This window comes from Salmo salar, chromosome ssa15, assembly GCF_905237065.1.
Source record: "Salmo salar chromosome ssa15, Ssal_v3.1, whole genome shotgun sequence".
NCBI classification, from domain to species: domain Eukaryota; kingdom Metazoa; phylum Chordata; class Actinopteri; order Salmoniformes; family Salmonidae; genus Salmo; species Salmo salar.
Window position 1 is genome coordinate 55,278,755 of NC_059456.1, and position 16,448 is coordinate 55,295,202.

The window sequence follows — 16,448 nt, forward strand, 5'->3', positions numbered from 1 at the left end:
TAATGATCAACATGCCTTTTAAAATGATAAACTTGGATTAGCTAACAATGTGCCATCGGAACACAGGAGTGATGGTTGCTGATAATGGGCCTCTGTACACCTACGTAGATATTCCATTAACAAAAAAAAATAAAAATCTGCTGTTTCCAGCTACAATAGTCATTTACAACATTAACAATGTCTACACTGTATTTCTGATCAATTTGATGTTATTTTAAAATGGACAAAAAACAAGGATATTTCTAAGTGACCCCAAACTTTTGAACAGTAGTGTTGAAGGGGGGGGGGTGAATAAGCCAATTGTAAACTGGGGATGATAAGGTGACCGTGATGGTATGAGGGCCAGATTGGTAATTTAACCAGGACACCAGCACTGATTAGCTTCAGACGCAAGCCAGCAGTGGGATGCAGGGTGGTGTGTGTGTATATATATATATATATATATATCAAAATAAAGTTACAAATAAATAAATTGATACTTTGAGCAACACTTAAGGACCGTGTTCTGTTCAGTCATTGGTGTGTGATGCACATCCCTCGTCTGGCCGATAGACTAGTCTCCCAAGAGGCTGCTAGCAGTGGTCTATGGCAGCAGACAGGCTATTGTGTTGTATCAATAAGGAAGGAATAACATACAAGTACCAAGGACATGCAATCGCTTTATACTCCTGTGTTTTATGGTTCAGTCAGTGCGTCAAGTCTCGCTGCCTCTGTCTCCTTCCTCCCCACCTCAACCTCTTCCCTCGCTCTCAATTCAAAAAAAATAAAATATTTAAAAAAAGTGGCTTTGTTGGCATGGGAAACATGCTTACTTTTGCAAAGCAAGTGAAATAAACAAAATGACAAAAACCAACAAAGCCAAACAGCCATTAACAGTAAGCATTACAAACAAAGTTAAGCGAATCACAAATTTAAAATAATATATTAGCAGTTAAATGTAGTATAACATTTTTAAAAGTTTCATAACCTATGTACAGTGTTGGGACAATGTCCAGATAGCAGAATGCACAAATGACAGGCAGGAAATAAAGGGGCAGATAAATATAGGTTATATTTACATTGGTGTTTCTGACCCACTGGTTGACTTTCTCTTGTGGCATCGGCTCACAAATTCTGCTGATGGGATAGCACACCGCTGTATTTCGCCTAACAGATATGGGAGTTTGTCAATTTGATTTGTGGTCTAATTCTTTGTGGGTTGTGAATTTGAGGGAAATATGTCTCTGTCATTCACATGGCAGGAGGTTAGAAAGCGCAGCTCGGTTTCCATCCTATTTCTGAAAGTTCTTCGCCCAGCATACACCCCTCCAACCAGACATGCTTTATCTACTCATTTACTGGATGCAGAGTTCAAGTGAAGGTCAAGTAAATCATAGAGAAAGCAGACTTTTGCAATAATCTCTGATGGGTGGTTGAATGTTCGTGGGCAAGGAATAATTAACTACATCTCCACCCTTCAACCAGTATTCTACAAGAGCACAGACAAGGGACAACAGACACACCGGTCTCTACATTGCAGATGAGCTTAAGGCAGTCAATGACCTTGGACCACAGAAGGTATTTGCACTGGTGACAGACAATGCTGCGAACATGAAGGAATCCTACCCTCACATCACACCCACTGGCTGTGCTGCTCATGCATTGAATCTGGTCCTCAAGGACATCATGGCATTGAAAACAATGGATACAGGAGAGCCAAGGAAATGGTTAGGTATGTGAAGGGTTATCAAGTTTTAGCCGCAATCTATCTCACCAAGCAAAGTGAGAAGAATAAGAACACCACATTGGATCTTCCCAGCAACACCCATTGGGGTGGTGTTGTCATCATGTTTGACAGTCTCCTGGAGGGGAAGGAGTCTCCAACAAATGGCCATATCAGTCTGCCGACATGGACAGCCCCATCAAGAGGATCCTCCTGGGACAGCCCCATCAAGAGGATCCTCCTGGGTGAGGTATTTTGGGACAGAGTGGTGGGCAGCCTGAAACTCCTGAAACCTACAGCAGTAGCCATTGCACGGATTGAGGGAGACAATGCTATCCTGTCTGATGGAAGATAATAAATCCGTACTGCCCTGCCAACTTCACTGTTGCTCCAAGCAGAGGCATCTGCAGTTCTGAAATACATCATAAAGCGTGAAGACTTCTGCCTGAAGCCCATACACGCTGCAGCGTACATGTTGGACCCAAAGTACGCTGGCAAGAGCATCCTGTCTGGTGCAGAGATTAACAACGCCTATGGTGTCAACACTACCGTGTCTCGCCACCTTGGCCTGGATGAGGGCAAGGTTCTTGGCAGTCTGGCGATGTACACTTCCAAGCAAGGTCTTTGGGATGGAGATGCAATATGGCAGTCGTGCCAACATATCTCATCAGCCACCTAGTGGAAGGGACTTTGTGGATCTGAGGCTCTTTCCCCATCATCCACCAACATCAGCCACCTTAGAGAGCAACTGGTCTTTATTTGGGAACACACACACCAAAGCACACAACAGGGTGACCAATACAAGGGTTGAAAAATTGGTGGCCATCCGGGCAAATTTGTGGCTTTTTGAGCCTGACAACGAGCCATCCTCAAGGTTGGAAAGTGACCGTGAAAGATGAGGCCTCAGTCTGATGTTCAACAGGTGGACATCGAGGTCCAGGGAGAAGACATGGAAGCCTGAGAGGAAGACATCCAAAGCTTTAGTTTCTAGACTATCAATATTCAATATTCCCTTTTGTTGTTCAGTGAAATCATCCCATGTGAAGAGTCAACTCATTTAATTAAAGTTCAATTCGTAACTAAATTTTGTTTTTTATTTCTATTGGAAGGATTTAATCATTTGCAATTATGTCTACTTACGATAAGTTAAAAGGTTTATGTTTCTGTCTCCATATGATATGGTAAATATATCCAATGCAAAAAAAAAAATCTACATTTAAATGGTATTAATATTAAATTTGCATATATTCCTGTTAATTCCCATATATTTCCATTAATTCACACAAAGTTTCCACATCTGAATATTCCCCAAAATGTGCAACCCTACTTGGATCCGACGGCGAATGGGTAATCTGCCTTTACCATCGGTCCTATTAGCCAACGTACAATCATTGGATAATAAAGTAGACAAACTACAAGCACATATATCCTACCAACGGGACATTAAAAAAAATATAGTATCTTCTGTTTCACCAAGTCGTGGCTGAACGACGACATAAATAACATACAGCTGGCGGGATTTACATTTTTTCGGCAGGATAGAACAGCAGCCTCTGGTAAGACAAGGGGTGGCGGTCTCTGTATATTTGTAAACAGCTAGTGCACGAAATTAAGGAAGTCTCTAGGTTTTGCTCGCCTGAGGTAAAGTATCTCATGACAAGCTGTAGACCACACGATTTACCAAGACAGTTATCCATTTTCTTCGTAACTGTCCATTTACCACCACAAACCGATGCTGGCACTAAGACCGCACTCAATGAGCTGAACACGGCCATAAGCAAACAGGAAAACACTGATCCAGAGGCTGCGCTCCTAGTGGACGGGGACTTTAAAATCCATTTTACCTTATGTCTACAAGCCTGTTAAATGTGCAAGCAGAGGTAAAGAAAAAAGACACGTTCAAAGCTCCCTCACCTCCATTTGGCAAATCTGGCCAAAATTCTATCCAACCGATTCCTGCTGACAAGCAAAAACTAAAAAGCAGGAGGCACCATGGACTCGGTCAATAAAAAAGCAGTCAGATGAAGCAGATGGTAAGCTACAGGACAGTTTTGTAAGCACAGACTGGAATATGTTCCGGGATTCTTCCCATGGCATTGAGGAGTACACCACAGTCACTGGCGTCATCAATAAGTGCATCGATGACGTCGTCCCCAGTGACTGTACGTATATACCCCAACCAGAAGCAATGGATTACAGGCAACATCCGCACTGAGCTAAAGGGTAGAGCTGTCGCATTCAAGGAGTAGGACTCTAACCCGGAAGCTTATAAGAACTCCTGCTACGCTCTTAAAAATGTGGCAGGGCTTGCAAACTATTACAGACTACAAAGGGAAGCACAGCCACAAGCTGCTCAGTGACACAAGCCTACCAGACAAGCTAAATTACTTCAATGCTCGCTTCGAGGCAAGTAACACAAACATGCATGAGCATCAGCCGTTCCGGATGAATGTGTAGTCACACTCTCCATAGCCGATGTGAGTAACACCTTTAAACAGGTTAACATTCACAAGGTCACAGGGCCAGATGGATTACCAGGACGTGTACTCCGAGCAGGCACTGACCAGCTGGTAAGTGTCTTCACTGACATTTTCAACCTGTCACTGACAGTCTGTAATACCAACATGTTTCAAGCAGACCACCATAGTCCCGGCGCCCAAGAACACTAAGGTAACCTGCCTGAATGACTACCGACCCGTAGCACTCACGTCTGTAGCCATTAAGTGCTTTGAAAGGCTGGTCATGGCTCACATTAACACCATTATCCCAGAAACCCTAGACCCACTCCAATATGCATGCAGCCCCAACAGATCCACAGATGATGCAGTCTCTATTGCACTCCACACTGCTCTTCCCTCCTGTACAAAAGGAACACCTATGTGAGAATAATATTCATTGACTACAGCTCAGCGTTCAACACCATAGTGCCCACAAAACTCATCACTAAGATAAGGACCCTGGGACTAAACACCTCCATCTGCAACTGGCTCCTGGACCTCCTGAAGGGCTGCCCCCAGGTAGTAAGGGTAGGTAACACATCCGCCACGCTGATCCTCAACACGGGGGCCCCTCAGGGGTGGGTGCTCAGTACCCTCCTGTACTGTTCACTCATGACTGCAAGGCCAGGCACAACTCCAACACCATCATTCAATTTGACGATGACAGTAGTAGGCCTGATCACCGACAACGATGAGACAGCCAATAGGGAGGAGGTTCGAGACCTGGCCGTGTGGTGCCAGGCAAACAACCTCTACCTCAACGTGATCAAGACAAAGGAGATGATTGTGGACTACAGGAAATGAGGACCGAGCACGCCCCCATTCTCATCGACGGGGCTGTAGTGCAGGTTGAGAGCGTCAAGTTCCTTGGCGTCCACATCAACAACAAATTATTGTGGTCCAAACACACCAAGGCAGTTATGACTCGTGAAGAGGACACAACAAAGCCTAATCCCCCTCAGGAGACTGAAAAGATTTGGCAAGGGTCCTCAAAAATGTTCTACAGCTATACCATCCTGACTGGTTGCATCACTGCCTGGTATGGCAACTGCTCTGCCTTCCGACCGCAAAGCACTAGAGGGTAGTGTGAACGGCCCAGTACATCACTGGGGCCAAGCTTCCTGCCTTTCAGGACCTCTATACCAGGCAGTGTCAGAGGAAGGCCCTAAAAATTGTCCAAGACTCCAGCCACTGTAGTCATACTGTTCTCTCTGCTACCGCATGGCAAGCGGTACCGGAGCACCAAGTCTAGGTCCAAAACACTTAACAGCTTCTACCCCCAAGCCATAAGACTCCTGAAAAGAATCAAATGGCTACCCAGAGTGTTTACATCGCTCCCACCCTCTTTTACGCTGCTGCTACTCTGTTATTATCTATGCATAGTCACTTTAATAACTCTACCTACATGTACATATTACCTCAACTAACCGGTGCCCCCGCACATTGACTCTGTACCGGTACCACCTGTATATAGCCCTGCTTTTGTTATTTTACTGCTGCTCTTTACCTATTTGTTACTTTTATTTACATCTTTAACACTTTTTTTCTTAAAACTGCATTGTTGGTTACAGGCTTGTAGTTAGTAAGCATTTCACTCTAAGGTCTACCTACACCTGATGTATTCGGCACATGTGACAAATAAAATTTGATTTGAGGACCGACAACTTTTACCTGCTCCAGAACTCAGCTGTCCCATTCTGTGAGCTTGTGTGGCCTACCATTGTTGCTCCTAGATGTTTCCACTTCACAATAACAGCACTTACAGTTGACCGGGGTAGCTCTAGTAGGGCAGAAGTTTGACAAACTGACTGACAGTGCCACGTTGAAAGTCACAGATCTTCAATAAGGCCATTCTACTGCTAATGTTTGTCTATGGAGATTGCATGGCTGTGTGCTAGATTTTATACATCTGTCAGCAACGTGTGTGGCCGAAAAAGCTGAATACACTAATTTGAAGGGGTGTCCACATAAACAATATATAAAAAAAAAGTATCCAAATAATTTCATATCATGAGGTCCCTGGAAATTCCCAGCTCTAACACCTATGCTATGAAGGACTGGAACCACTACTCTTGCTCCAGATTACCTTTGTAAACACGAACCTCAGCCGTAGAGCTACAAGCTGCTACTTATCCTTAAATCAGAATCTTTTAGACTAACCTTTACTTGCTGATAATTTGTTTTTGAAGTTACCAGTTTCTTCTAAACTCCCATGGATGGATAGTTGCAAGTGGGGGACGTTGGAATTTAGAAAATGCAAATTTATGAAATTAAATAAAATCTTTGCTACATGAAGTAATCGAAAAATGTATACTCAGTAGGGTTGTTAGTCGACTGGTTGATTGGATTCAGACCCTTTATGCAGTACTTTGTTGAAGCACCTTTGGCAGCGATTACAGCATCTAGTCTTCTTGGGTATGACGCTACAAGCTTGGCTGTATTTGGGGAGTTTCTCCCATTCTTCTCTGCAGATCCGCTCAAGTTCGGTCCGGTTGGATGGAGAGCGTTGCTGCACAGCTATTTTCAGGTCTCTCCAGAGATGTTCGATCGGGTTCAAGTCCGGGCTCTGGCCGGGCCACTAAGGACATTCAGAGAATTGTCCCAAAGCCACTCATGGGTTGTCTTCGCTGTGTGCTTAGGGTCGTTGTCCTGTTGGAAGGTGAACCGTCACCCCTGTCTGAAGTCCTGAGTGCTCTGGAGCAGGTTTTCATCAAGGAGCTCTGTACTTTGCTCTGTTCATCTTTCCCTCGATCCTGACTAGTCTTCCAGTCCCTGCCGCTGAAAAACATCCCCATGCTTCACCGTAGTGGTGGTGCCAGGTTTCCTTCAGACGTGACGCTTGGCATTCAGGCCAAAGAGTTCCATCTTGGTTTCATCAGACCAGAGAATCTTGTTTCTCATGGTCATAGACAACAGGTGCCTTTTGGCAAACTCCAAGCGCGCTGTCATCTGCCTTTTACTGAGGAGTGGCTTCCGCGTGGCCACTCTACCATAAAGGGCCGATTGGTGGAGTGCTGCAGAGACGGTTGTCCTTCTGGAAGGTTCCCGATCCCAACAGACGAACTCTGGAGCTCTTTCAGAATGACCATCAGTTTCCTGGTCACCTCCCTGATCAAGGCCCTTCTCCCCCGATTGCGCAGTTTGGCCGGGTGGCAAGCTCTAAGAACAGTCTTGATGGTTTCAATCTTCTTCCATTTAAGAATGATGGAGGCCACTGTGTTCTTGGGGACCTTCAATGCTGCAGACATTTTGTGGTACCCTTCCCCAGATCTGTGCCTCGACACAATCCTGCCTCGGAGCTCTATGGACAATGCCTTCGACCTCATGGCTTGGTTTTTGCTCTGACATGTAGTGTCAACTGTGGGACCTTATATTAGAGGCTGACCGATTAATCGTCATGGCCGATTAATTAGGGACGATTTCAGGTTTTCATAAAATCGGTAATCTGTCTTTTTGGACGCCGATTACATTGCAATCCACGAGGAAATTGCGTGGCAGGCTGACCACCTGTTACGCGAGTGCAGCCTCAGAAGGACCTTGTGGCTGCAAGGAGCCAAGGTAAGTTGCTAGCTAGCATTAAACTTATCTTATAAAAATAAATCTATCTTCACAAGTTAACTACACATGGTTGATGATATTACTAGGTTAACTAGCTTGTCCTGCATTGCATATAATAAATGTGGTGCCTGTTAATTTATCATCGAATCACAGCCTACTTCAACTTCACCAAATTTACATTTACATTACATTTAAGTCATTTAGCAAATGAGTGATGATTTAACAAAAGCGCATTGTGCTTTTTTTTGGCAATCTTTTCACAAATGTATCTAACAATAAACATCAATGCCTTTCTTAAATTCAATACACAGAAGTATATTTTTTGAAACCTGCATATTTAGTTAAGAAATTAATGTTAGCAGGCAATATTAACTAGGGAAATTGTGTCACTTCTCTTGCGTTCAGTGCAAGCAGAGTCAGGGTATACGCAACAGTTTGGGCCGCCCGGCTCGTTGCGAACTGTGAACAAATTTGCCAGAATTTTACATAATTATGACATAACATTGAAGGTTGTGCAATGTAACACCAAAATCTAGACTTAGGGTTGCCACCCATTAGATAAAATACGGAACGTTTCCGTATTTCACTGAAAGAATAAACGTTTTTTCTAAATGATAGTTTACGGATTTGACCATATTAATGACCAAAGGCTCGTATTTCTGTGTTTATTATATTACAATTAAGTCTATGATTTGATAGAGTAGTCTGACTGAGCAGTGATAGGCAGAAGCATGCTAACTGGCTAGCTACTTCCAGACAAATTATAGAACACCTGACTGACCATTTTACTCGCCCTGGCAGAACTGGTTAGGCTTTTTTTTATGTAATCTGACATGCTGACCACACCACTCACATTGCAAAATAAATGTACACATACATGTTATTAAATCATCGCACCCACAATGCTCGCGAGCGTCTGCACTGTCAGGCGCTAAAATAGAACTTGGTTCTATTTATGACGCGCAACACGCCACAAGTCCTGCCTCTGCCATCTCCTCATTGGTTTTTAGGAGCATATACCCACATGGGTGATTGAAAGATGAACCGAGGTCCATACTCAGTTCATCTTTATGGTAATGCTCCTAAAGTGGGTTGCCAATCGCCATATAAAGTCCAAATAAGAAGCCTGAAGGAAGGAGCAATGACTAGAAACCTTTCGGTTACTGGCCCAATGCTCTAACCACTAGGCTACCTGCCACCCCTACAGTACATACTGCTGTAATGATATGCTATGAGTATTCAAACACAGCTATTGTCTTTTGTTTGGAGCGCTGCTCTCAATGTTCATTAAGGATGTGGATACATAGAAGTAGGCCTAGACTACCTTAAATCTTTCCAGCTTTCTCCCTTTCAGTAACCACTCGGCGTGAAAGCGAAACATGTCTAAAAATGCTGATTACTACTTAGCAGCGCTTGATTTGGACTGAAATAGGTTCTGGAACTCATTTCGGGTGCTGGTACTGTTTCTATTTAGGTGCAGGAGCCCCACAATACTTTTGAGATAATATTCTATAAGGCGAACATGAGCTCAAGCATTTTAAAATTTGAGGTGCTGAGCTCCGGTGAGCTCCTGCTCAAGTCGAGCACTGCTTCTCATCCATTGCGCAAATTGCCTACAACTGTGTCTGTCTCGAGCTCAGTGGTGGGAAACTGAGGGCCCAGAAAATGTTATACAATGTTGCAAGTTCGCTAGTGCAAGCTGGCTTTCGCAGATTCTGCCATTACTCTCCTGAAGTTGCCGGTAATAGGCTACACTAGGAGTCGGCCACCTTTCTCATGTTGTTGAATGGCAATTTCTTACCATCTCAACCGATCTGTGTGCCAGTTATGGTTTTCATATGCACATTTTCGTGAAACAGTTTAATTTATAATAACATCTTCATATCTCAAAATTATTCTCATGTTGGTAATCAACATTCTATCCAAATTAAGTTAAAATGATAAACCTAAAAAGTAACTTATATTGCCATTGCTAACTATGTAAAAATAGCCTACATAAAGCCAACAAATAAGAAGATTGCATCCTGCAGGTAGAAAATATCCTGATAAAAATAAATATCCAATCAATCACATTGGCTACACATGGCCTGTCTGCAGCAAACTTGAAACATTGCATCAACTAGTTAATTGGGTCCAGCCCCCAGCAGGAGCAGGAGAATAGTTGGGTAAGGCAGGTAAAGGTATTTTTCTTCTGGATATCTAGATCTCTGGCGCCCCCGTGAGGCGTCAAACCATAAGCATCAGACCAGGTCAATGCTTAGTGTTTTATAAAAAACACGTACGGAAAAATACACATAAAAAAAATGTTAGAAGACAAAATATTTTTTTTCTCAGTCGGGGACAGCCCTAATACTTAAAGATGGCGGAGTATCTTTGTTTTTTCTCATTAGTCGGGACAGGTGGGTGTCCACCCCAAAGTGCTGCACATCATGTGTGCAACTCAGAAATCAAGCTTAGCTTTGAATGACATTCACCTGTCTTGATCAATGAGAGAAGACAAATATACTCTATGATGGTAGCGTATACATTGTCAAGTAATTTCATGGAGCAAAAATTTTATTTAATAACTGTGCTCAGTTCTAACTTCAAACGTTCCAGCTGCGATGTGAGTTTCGAAGATACCGGTGTTTTTCAAGTCGAAAATGACTAAAGTATCGCCATGTAAAGGATGATCGAAAATATGCTGGTTACGCTAAATAGATGTCTGTTATCAACGGCTATCACTGCTGAGCCGTTTGATTACATCAGCTAGCTCCAGAGCTGGCCGTCTGTCCTGCTTTGTGTTAGCAAATAGTTACATTCAGATTTGTATCACTTCTTGCTAAGACTCATCTCCTCCATTTCAAATACATTTACAGTACATTTGTTCAGGTATCCAATCAAACCTGCTAAGTGCCGAAAATGTTTAACTTACTGCAGAACACCTTACAACTAAGTTAACGTTACCTGTTAAATTACACAACTCATTCCATATTTCCATAATTCATGACAAAATAGCTGGCAAAAATGGCAATATAATCACAAATGGTTCAATTTAAAGCACTCAAGAAGGTAGCTAACCAAATAACAATTGTCCCTATTCATTTTGCGATGTTTAATTGTATCCACAACAGCTTGTTAGCTACATTTAACTTGCATAATATTGTTTACATTTGTAGCCAACTTACTAGTATTGTTACATTTATTGTTACTCAACATTAAATGCTCTAAATCCTAGAGAAACGCTTGAGGCAGTTAACGTTAATGAATATCTTTACCAGACAATTTTAACCTGAATATTATGTCAACAGCATCCCGTATAAGTTTACACTTCAAGTTTCTTTCAAACACCAAAGTTCAGCGATTTCAACTTCAAGCTAGCTAGCTAACGTTAGCTAAATAGTTGAGGACGATAGCCAGCCAACTGTTGTGAACCATCGGGGTTCATCGGGTTCCCTTCCCCCACAACTACATAGCTAGCACTACTAGCCTGTCATTTATTGACGTTGCATATAAACACGGTCAACAATACAACATGCGTATCAATAACACGTCAACTGCAGTGTCACTTTGTTTTGGGCTGTCGAGTGACACTAAAACAGGCTAACTAGCAGGCTAAATTATCTCCTGCAGTCGGTAGGCATAATAACACAAGCCCAACACAAAGGGAACTCCGGCAACTTAGAGCTGGCAGTCAGTTAGGAAGCTAACGTTAGCTTTCAGGTTATCATTCATATAATGGCGTCCGTGCTTATGGCAAACATACAAAGCCACATTTACTCGTGAAATCAATTATATTGGTGTCAAACATTGTAGCAGGGTTTACGGCACAAAAAACAACAACTGAGAACCGGCTTGAGGCCAAGGCTAACTAGTTAGCCATATTATAGCTAACGTTATATTAGCCGGGCAGTGAAGAAAATAACCCGGCTTACATGTTCTTCAGAGTTGGAGGGATTTCTGGCAGAAGACCGGGTCCTGGACGAGATGAAGGGACTGCTCGGCTTATGCCGAGAGTTCTTTCTTGTGTTCACCATGATTTGTCCGTTTATTTGCACTTGTTTAATCTGTCTATCCGTCTGTACTCTGCCTCAGTAAGTATGGCATTGAGGCGCCATTTCTCTTTCTCTTTAGTTCGCACTCCTGTCACTCATTACGCAAAATCCAATCGCGGACCACTTCCGCTTTGCAATACTAGCGCTTGTCAGTGTTTTTTTTATTTTAATTTAATTTATTTTTTTAAATTATAAACACAACAAATACAAAAACAGAAATATACAAACATGAGTACATAAACCTAACAAACAGTGGTATTACATATCGAGATCCTTTTTCAATTTGTCAAAAAGTTTTATGGTGCGTATTGCTTTTTTGTTTTTACATTTACTGATCATTTCAAAATAATATTTCAATTCTATCTTAAATCATGTGACGAGGGGTTTGTTCTGCGCCCTCTTCATTTTATGGATAAAGAATCTTCCATGAAAAATAAACAAATTAACAATGAAAGTTAAATCAGGGTCCATATCATTTGGATCAAAATAAAACAACATCAGAATCTCTCAGATTAACATGAATAGTTGTTCATTTTCAATTTAAATCTTCTAACTCACTCCAAAATCTTCTGACATAAGAACAGTCCCAAAATAAATGTTCAAGGGTTTCTGGGTCACAACCACAAAATACACATTTATTATCAATAGCTATTTAAAATCTGTGTAAAATAAAGGTTTTTACAGGGTAAAGGGTATGATTGAGTTTGTATGATACTTCTTTCACCTTATTAGATATGCAATATTTGCCAGAAAACAACGAGACTTTGTTCCAGTTCACTTGTCCTAGGCCTGCATTCCATTCCATTTTAGCAGAGGAAATACTAACATCTTGACATAGTTTTCTTATTAGCGCTTGTCAGTGTGGCAAGGCATCAGAAATACCAAAATTACACAATACACACGTAATTGCAACACAGCAACATTTTTACATTTTATTAGAAGAGCTGAAAGAGTTGAATGTAGCTATCGCGCAAAACAATGTTTTTAAATTTGACGCTCACTAGCTTGCTAACGTTAGTGCTGTTTGTACTGTCAAGGCATTTCAGTTTTCCAAAAACGTATAAACCAATTAATGGTGTACTAGCTAGCTAAAGTTATAACTTACATTTTCTTTGTACTTTTTCAGCGACTGGTCAAGGGTCTCGTTTAATATTAATTAAGGAGTTAAATTAGACATGTCACTTAATAAGATGATAGCTAAATGTGCACAGGCTTCAATTTGCAGTCCAGGCACGTGAGCATGTGCAGCTGTTTTGGTTTGTACTGCAGCCAGAGAACAAAACTCAATGGAAATTATGAACATGCAATATCTGAACTGTACTGAATTTTACAAAAGAAAAAGCTAATTCTATACCAAACTTCTTGCTTAGCCTATAACTAGCTAAATTTTTATTTTTGGACTGTGGTCCAATAGGCTACCGAGTAGGCTGCCATGAAAAACTCTAGGCTGTTCTACCATTTGTCCCGCTATACTTTCATGTAGCCTATTCCTACAATTCTGAAAGTGTCAATCCCTGATTCACTATGCATATATACAAAGAGTATCTATAATTATATATACTGCTTCACCTCTTCCTCTCTGATATAGCCTAGGGGCCACAAAATATAATCTTTACCATTACCATGCAGCATGTGCGTGTGCGTGTGCACATGTGTGTGTGTGCGTGTGTGTGTGTGTGTGTGTGTGTGTGTGTGTGTGTGTGTGTGTGTGTGTGTGTGTGTGTGTGTGAGAGAGAGAGAGAGAGAGAGAGAGAGGGAGAGAGGGAGAGCGAAGCCAACAGAACAGCCCACTTCAGACCCCGAGCATACAGCATTGACACCACAGCAGGACACACAAGACAGAACCTACACCAACCCAGCAGACTCCCCCTCCTGGCACCCCTTCCTGTCAGCCCCCAGATAGCTCTCCTGACAACACCCCCACACCCACCAAGGACACATAAAAGGCAGATATTGTGCTCCTCGTTGACTGAAATGGGAACTACATGATGAGAATAAACTTTTTCCAAAACACAAAGTGGCTAAACTCTGGTGTCCAAACACCTGGCGTGCCTTGGAGCTGCTGTCAGAGGACCGACTAGGGTCCCCCAGCCACATCATAATTCACACAGACACAAATTACCTGAGGGCACAGCAGGAAAGGGTGGCCACAGCCCTTTCCAGGATTGATTGAAAAATCTTCTTCCTCATTCCCTAACTCACTAGTGGGTAATCTCCACCCTGCTACCACGAAAAGACGTTCACCCTGCCACCATACAGCATGTGAATGCAAGCATTTCCCAGGATTGTGCCTCAAAACCTAACATCTACCTGGCCCACCACTCCATCATGTACTTGAACAGCCTTCACGACCAGGTCCACCTCTACAAGGCATCAGCCCCCCACTTTGCCAGGAACCTGAAGGACATCACCCTCAACTGCAGCCCCAGCCCCTCACACAGGAGCAACAGAGAAAGGGACACCCACCCAGACCAGCGAGACACCCTCCCAGAACTGTGAGACACCCTCCCGAAGGACCTGCACCCATAGGATTCACACTAGGGTTGAATGGCGGAAACCTGGTTACTGAGATTTAACGGGATTTACTGCCCAAAACCACTCCCTTTGCCCGGAATAAATAACTACGAGAAACCTGTATATTATAATACATTATTTACAGTGGCGATTTTAGCATGTAAATCTTGGTGGGGCAAACAAACAACATTTTTTTTGAGATGCATGCCAGCAAAGCCACTACACAACACAACACTAAAGAATATATTAATTGCACTATAATGGTGACAAGCTATGCCCACAAACTGTTGGGACCTACATAATGCTGCCCAACAGCAGAGTCCCAAAACCTTACCACTGCTACACCTGGCTATCAGCGGAGCATTGTCTGGCAGCGAAACAGTTCATTCAGCCTCATTTGCTGACTTTTAAAAAAACATAGCTGATAAGGCTCACTTGCTTTAACAAATGTGATTTCTACTGCATAAGGGCACGACAAGCAGATAAGAGGCAATCCGTAATTTCGATTAGAACATGAATGAGTGAACTAGGACAGACGTAGTCAAATAACTATTTGATCATCACTTTTGAAATGTACAGTGACAGAATTCAGAACGTGCCGTTCTTACAGTGTTCTCCCTGTACAACAAGTCAAAACCGTAGGATAAATAAAGGGGGCATATAAGCAGACAATGACAGCTCTTACAATATTCAATGATTACATTTCTTTAAAACAGGTTATTGGCTACATGTGCACCACCAAGTCAGAACAGTAGGCAGAATTAAGAGGGGAAAATAGACCACATTATTAGGGTGAGGCACATGGGCTACTAACAGCTTACTACACAACATACAGTGGGGGATTTTGTACGTTTGCCCACTGATAAAGAAAGGATCAGTCTATAATTTTAATGGTAGGTTTATTTGAACAGTGAGAGACAGAATAACAACAAAAATATCCAGAAAAACACATGTCAAAAATGTTATAAAATGATTTGCATTTTAATGAGGGAAATAAGTATTTGACCCCCTCTCAATCAGAAAGATTTCTGGCTCCCAGGTGTCTTTTATACAGGTAACGATTAGTGCTCCTAACCGCAGCTTGTTAACTGTAAAAAAGACACTTGTCCACAGAAGCAATCAATCAATCAGATTCCAAACTCTCCACCATGGCCAAGACCAAAGAGCTCTCCAATGATGTCAGGGACAAGATTGTAGACCTAGACAAGGCTGGAATGGGCTACAAGACCATCGCCAAGCAGCTTAGTGAGAAGGTGACAACATTTGGTGCGATTATTCGCAAATGGAAGAAACACAAAAGAACTGTCAATATCCCTCGGCCTGGGGCTCCATGCAAGATCTCACCTCGTGGAGTTGCAATGATCATGAGAACGGTGAGGAGTCAGCCCAGAACTACACGGGAGGATCTTGTCAATGATCTCAAGGCAGCTGGGACCATAGTCACCAAGAAAACAATTGGTAACACACTACGCCATGAAGGACTGAAATCCTGCAGCGCCCGCAAGGTCCCCCTGCTCAAGAAAGCGCATATACATGCCCGTCTGAAGTTTGCCAATGAACATCTGAATGATTCAGAGGACAACTGGTGAAAGTGTTGTGGTCAGATGAGACCAAAATGGAGCTCTTTGACATCAACTCAACTCGCCGTGTTTGGAGGAGGAGGAATGCTGCCTATGACCCCAAGAACTCCATCTCCACCGTCAAACATGGAGGTGGAAACATTATGCTTTGGGGGTGTTTTTCTGCTAAGGGGACAGGACAACTTCACCGCATCAAAGGGACGATGGACGGGGCCATGTACCATCAAATCTTGGGTGAGAACCTCCTTCCCTCAGCCAGGGCATTGAAAATGGGTCGTGGATGGGTATTCCAGCATGACAATGACCCAAAACACACGGCCAAGACAACAAAGGAGTGGCTCAAGAAGAAGCACATTAAGGTCCTGGAGTGGCCTAGCCAGTCTCCAGACCTTAATCCCATAGAAAATCTGTGGAGGGAGCTGAAGGTTCGAGTTGACAAACGTCAGCCTCGAAACCTTAATGACTTGGAGAAGATCTGCAAAGAGGAGTGGGACAAAATCCCTCCTGAGATGTGTGCAAACCTGGTGGCCAACTACAAGAAACGTCTGACCTCTGTGATTGC

The 16,448-nt window shown here is 42.8% G+C and overlaps 1 protein-coding gene across 1 annotated transcript in view; it reads right to left on the bottom strand.

Annotated features, from left to right (window-relative positions):
* Positions 1 to 11,887, bottom strand: part of LOC106571770 (ATPase family AAA domain-containing protein 2B) — a 147,236-nt gene extending 135,349 nt beyond the window's left edge. Inside the window, exon 1 of the mRNA XM_045696076.1 lies at positions 11,673 to 11,887. Within this exon, the coding sequence (XP_045552032.1) occupies positions 11,673 to 11,774 (102 nt within the window). The 5' untranslated portion in view covers positions 11,775 to 11,887. The remainder of the gene's footprint in view (positions 1 to 11,672) is intronic.
* Between the last annotated feature and the right edge of the window lie 4,561 nt (positions 11,888 to 16,448).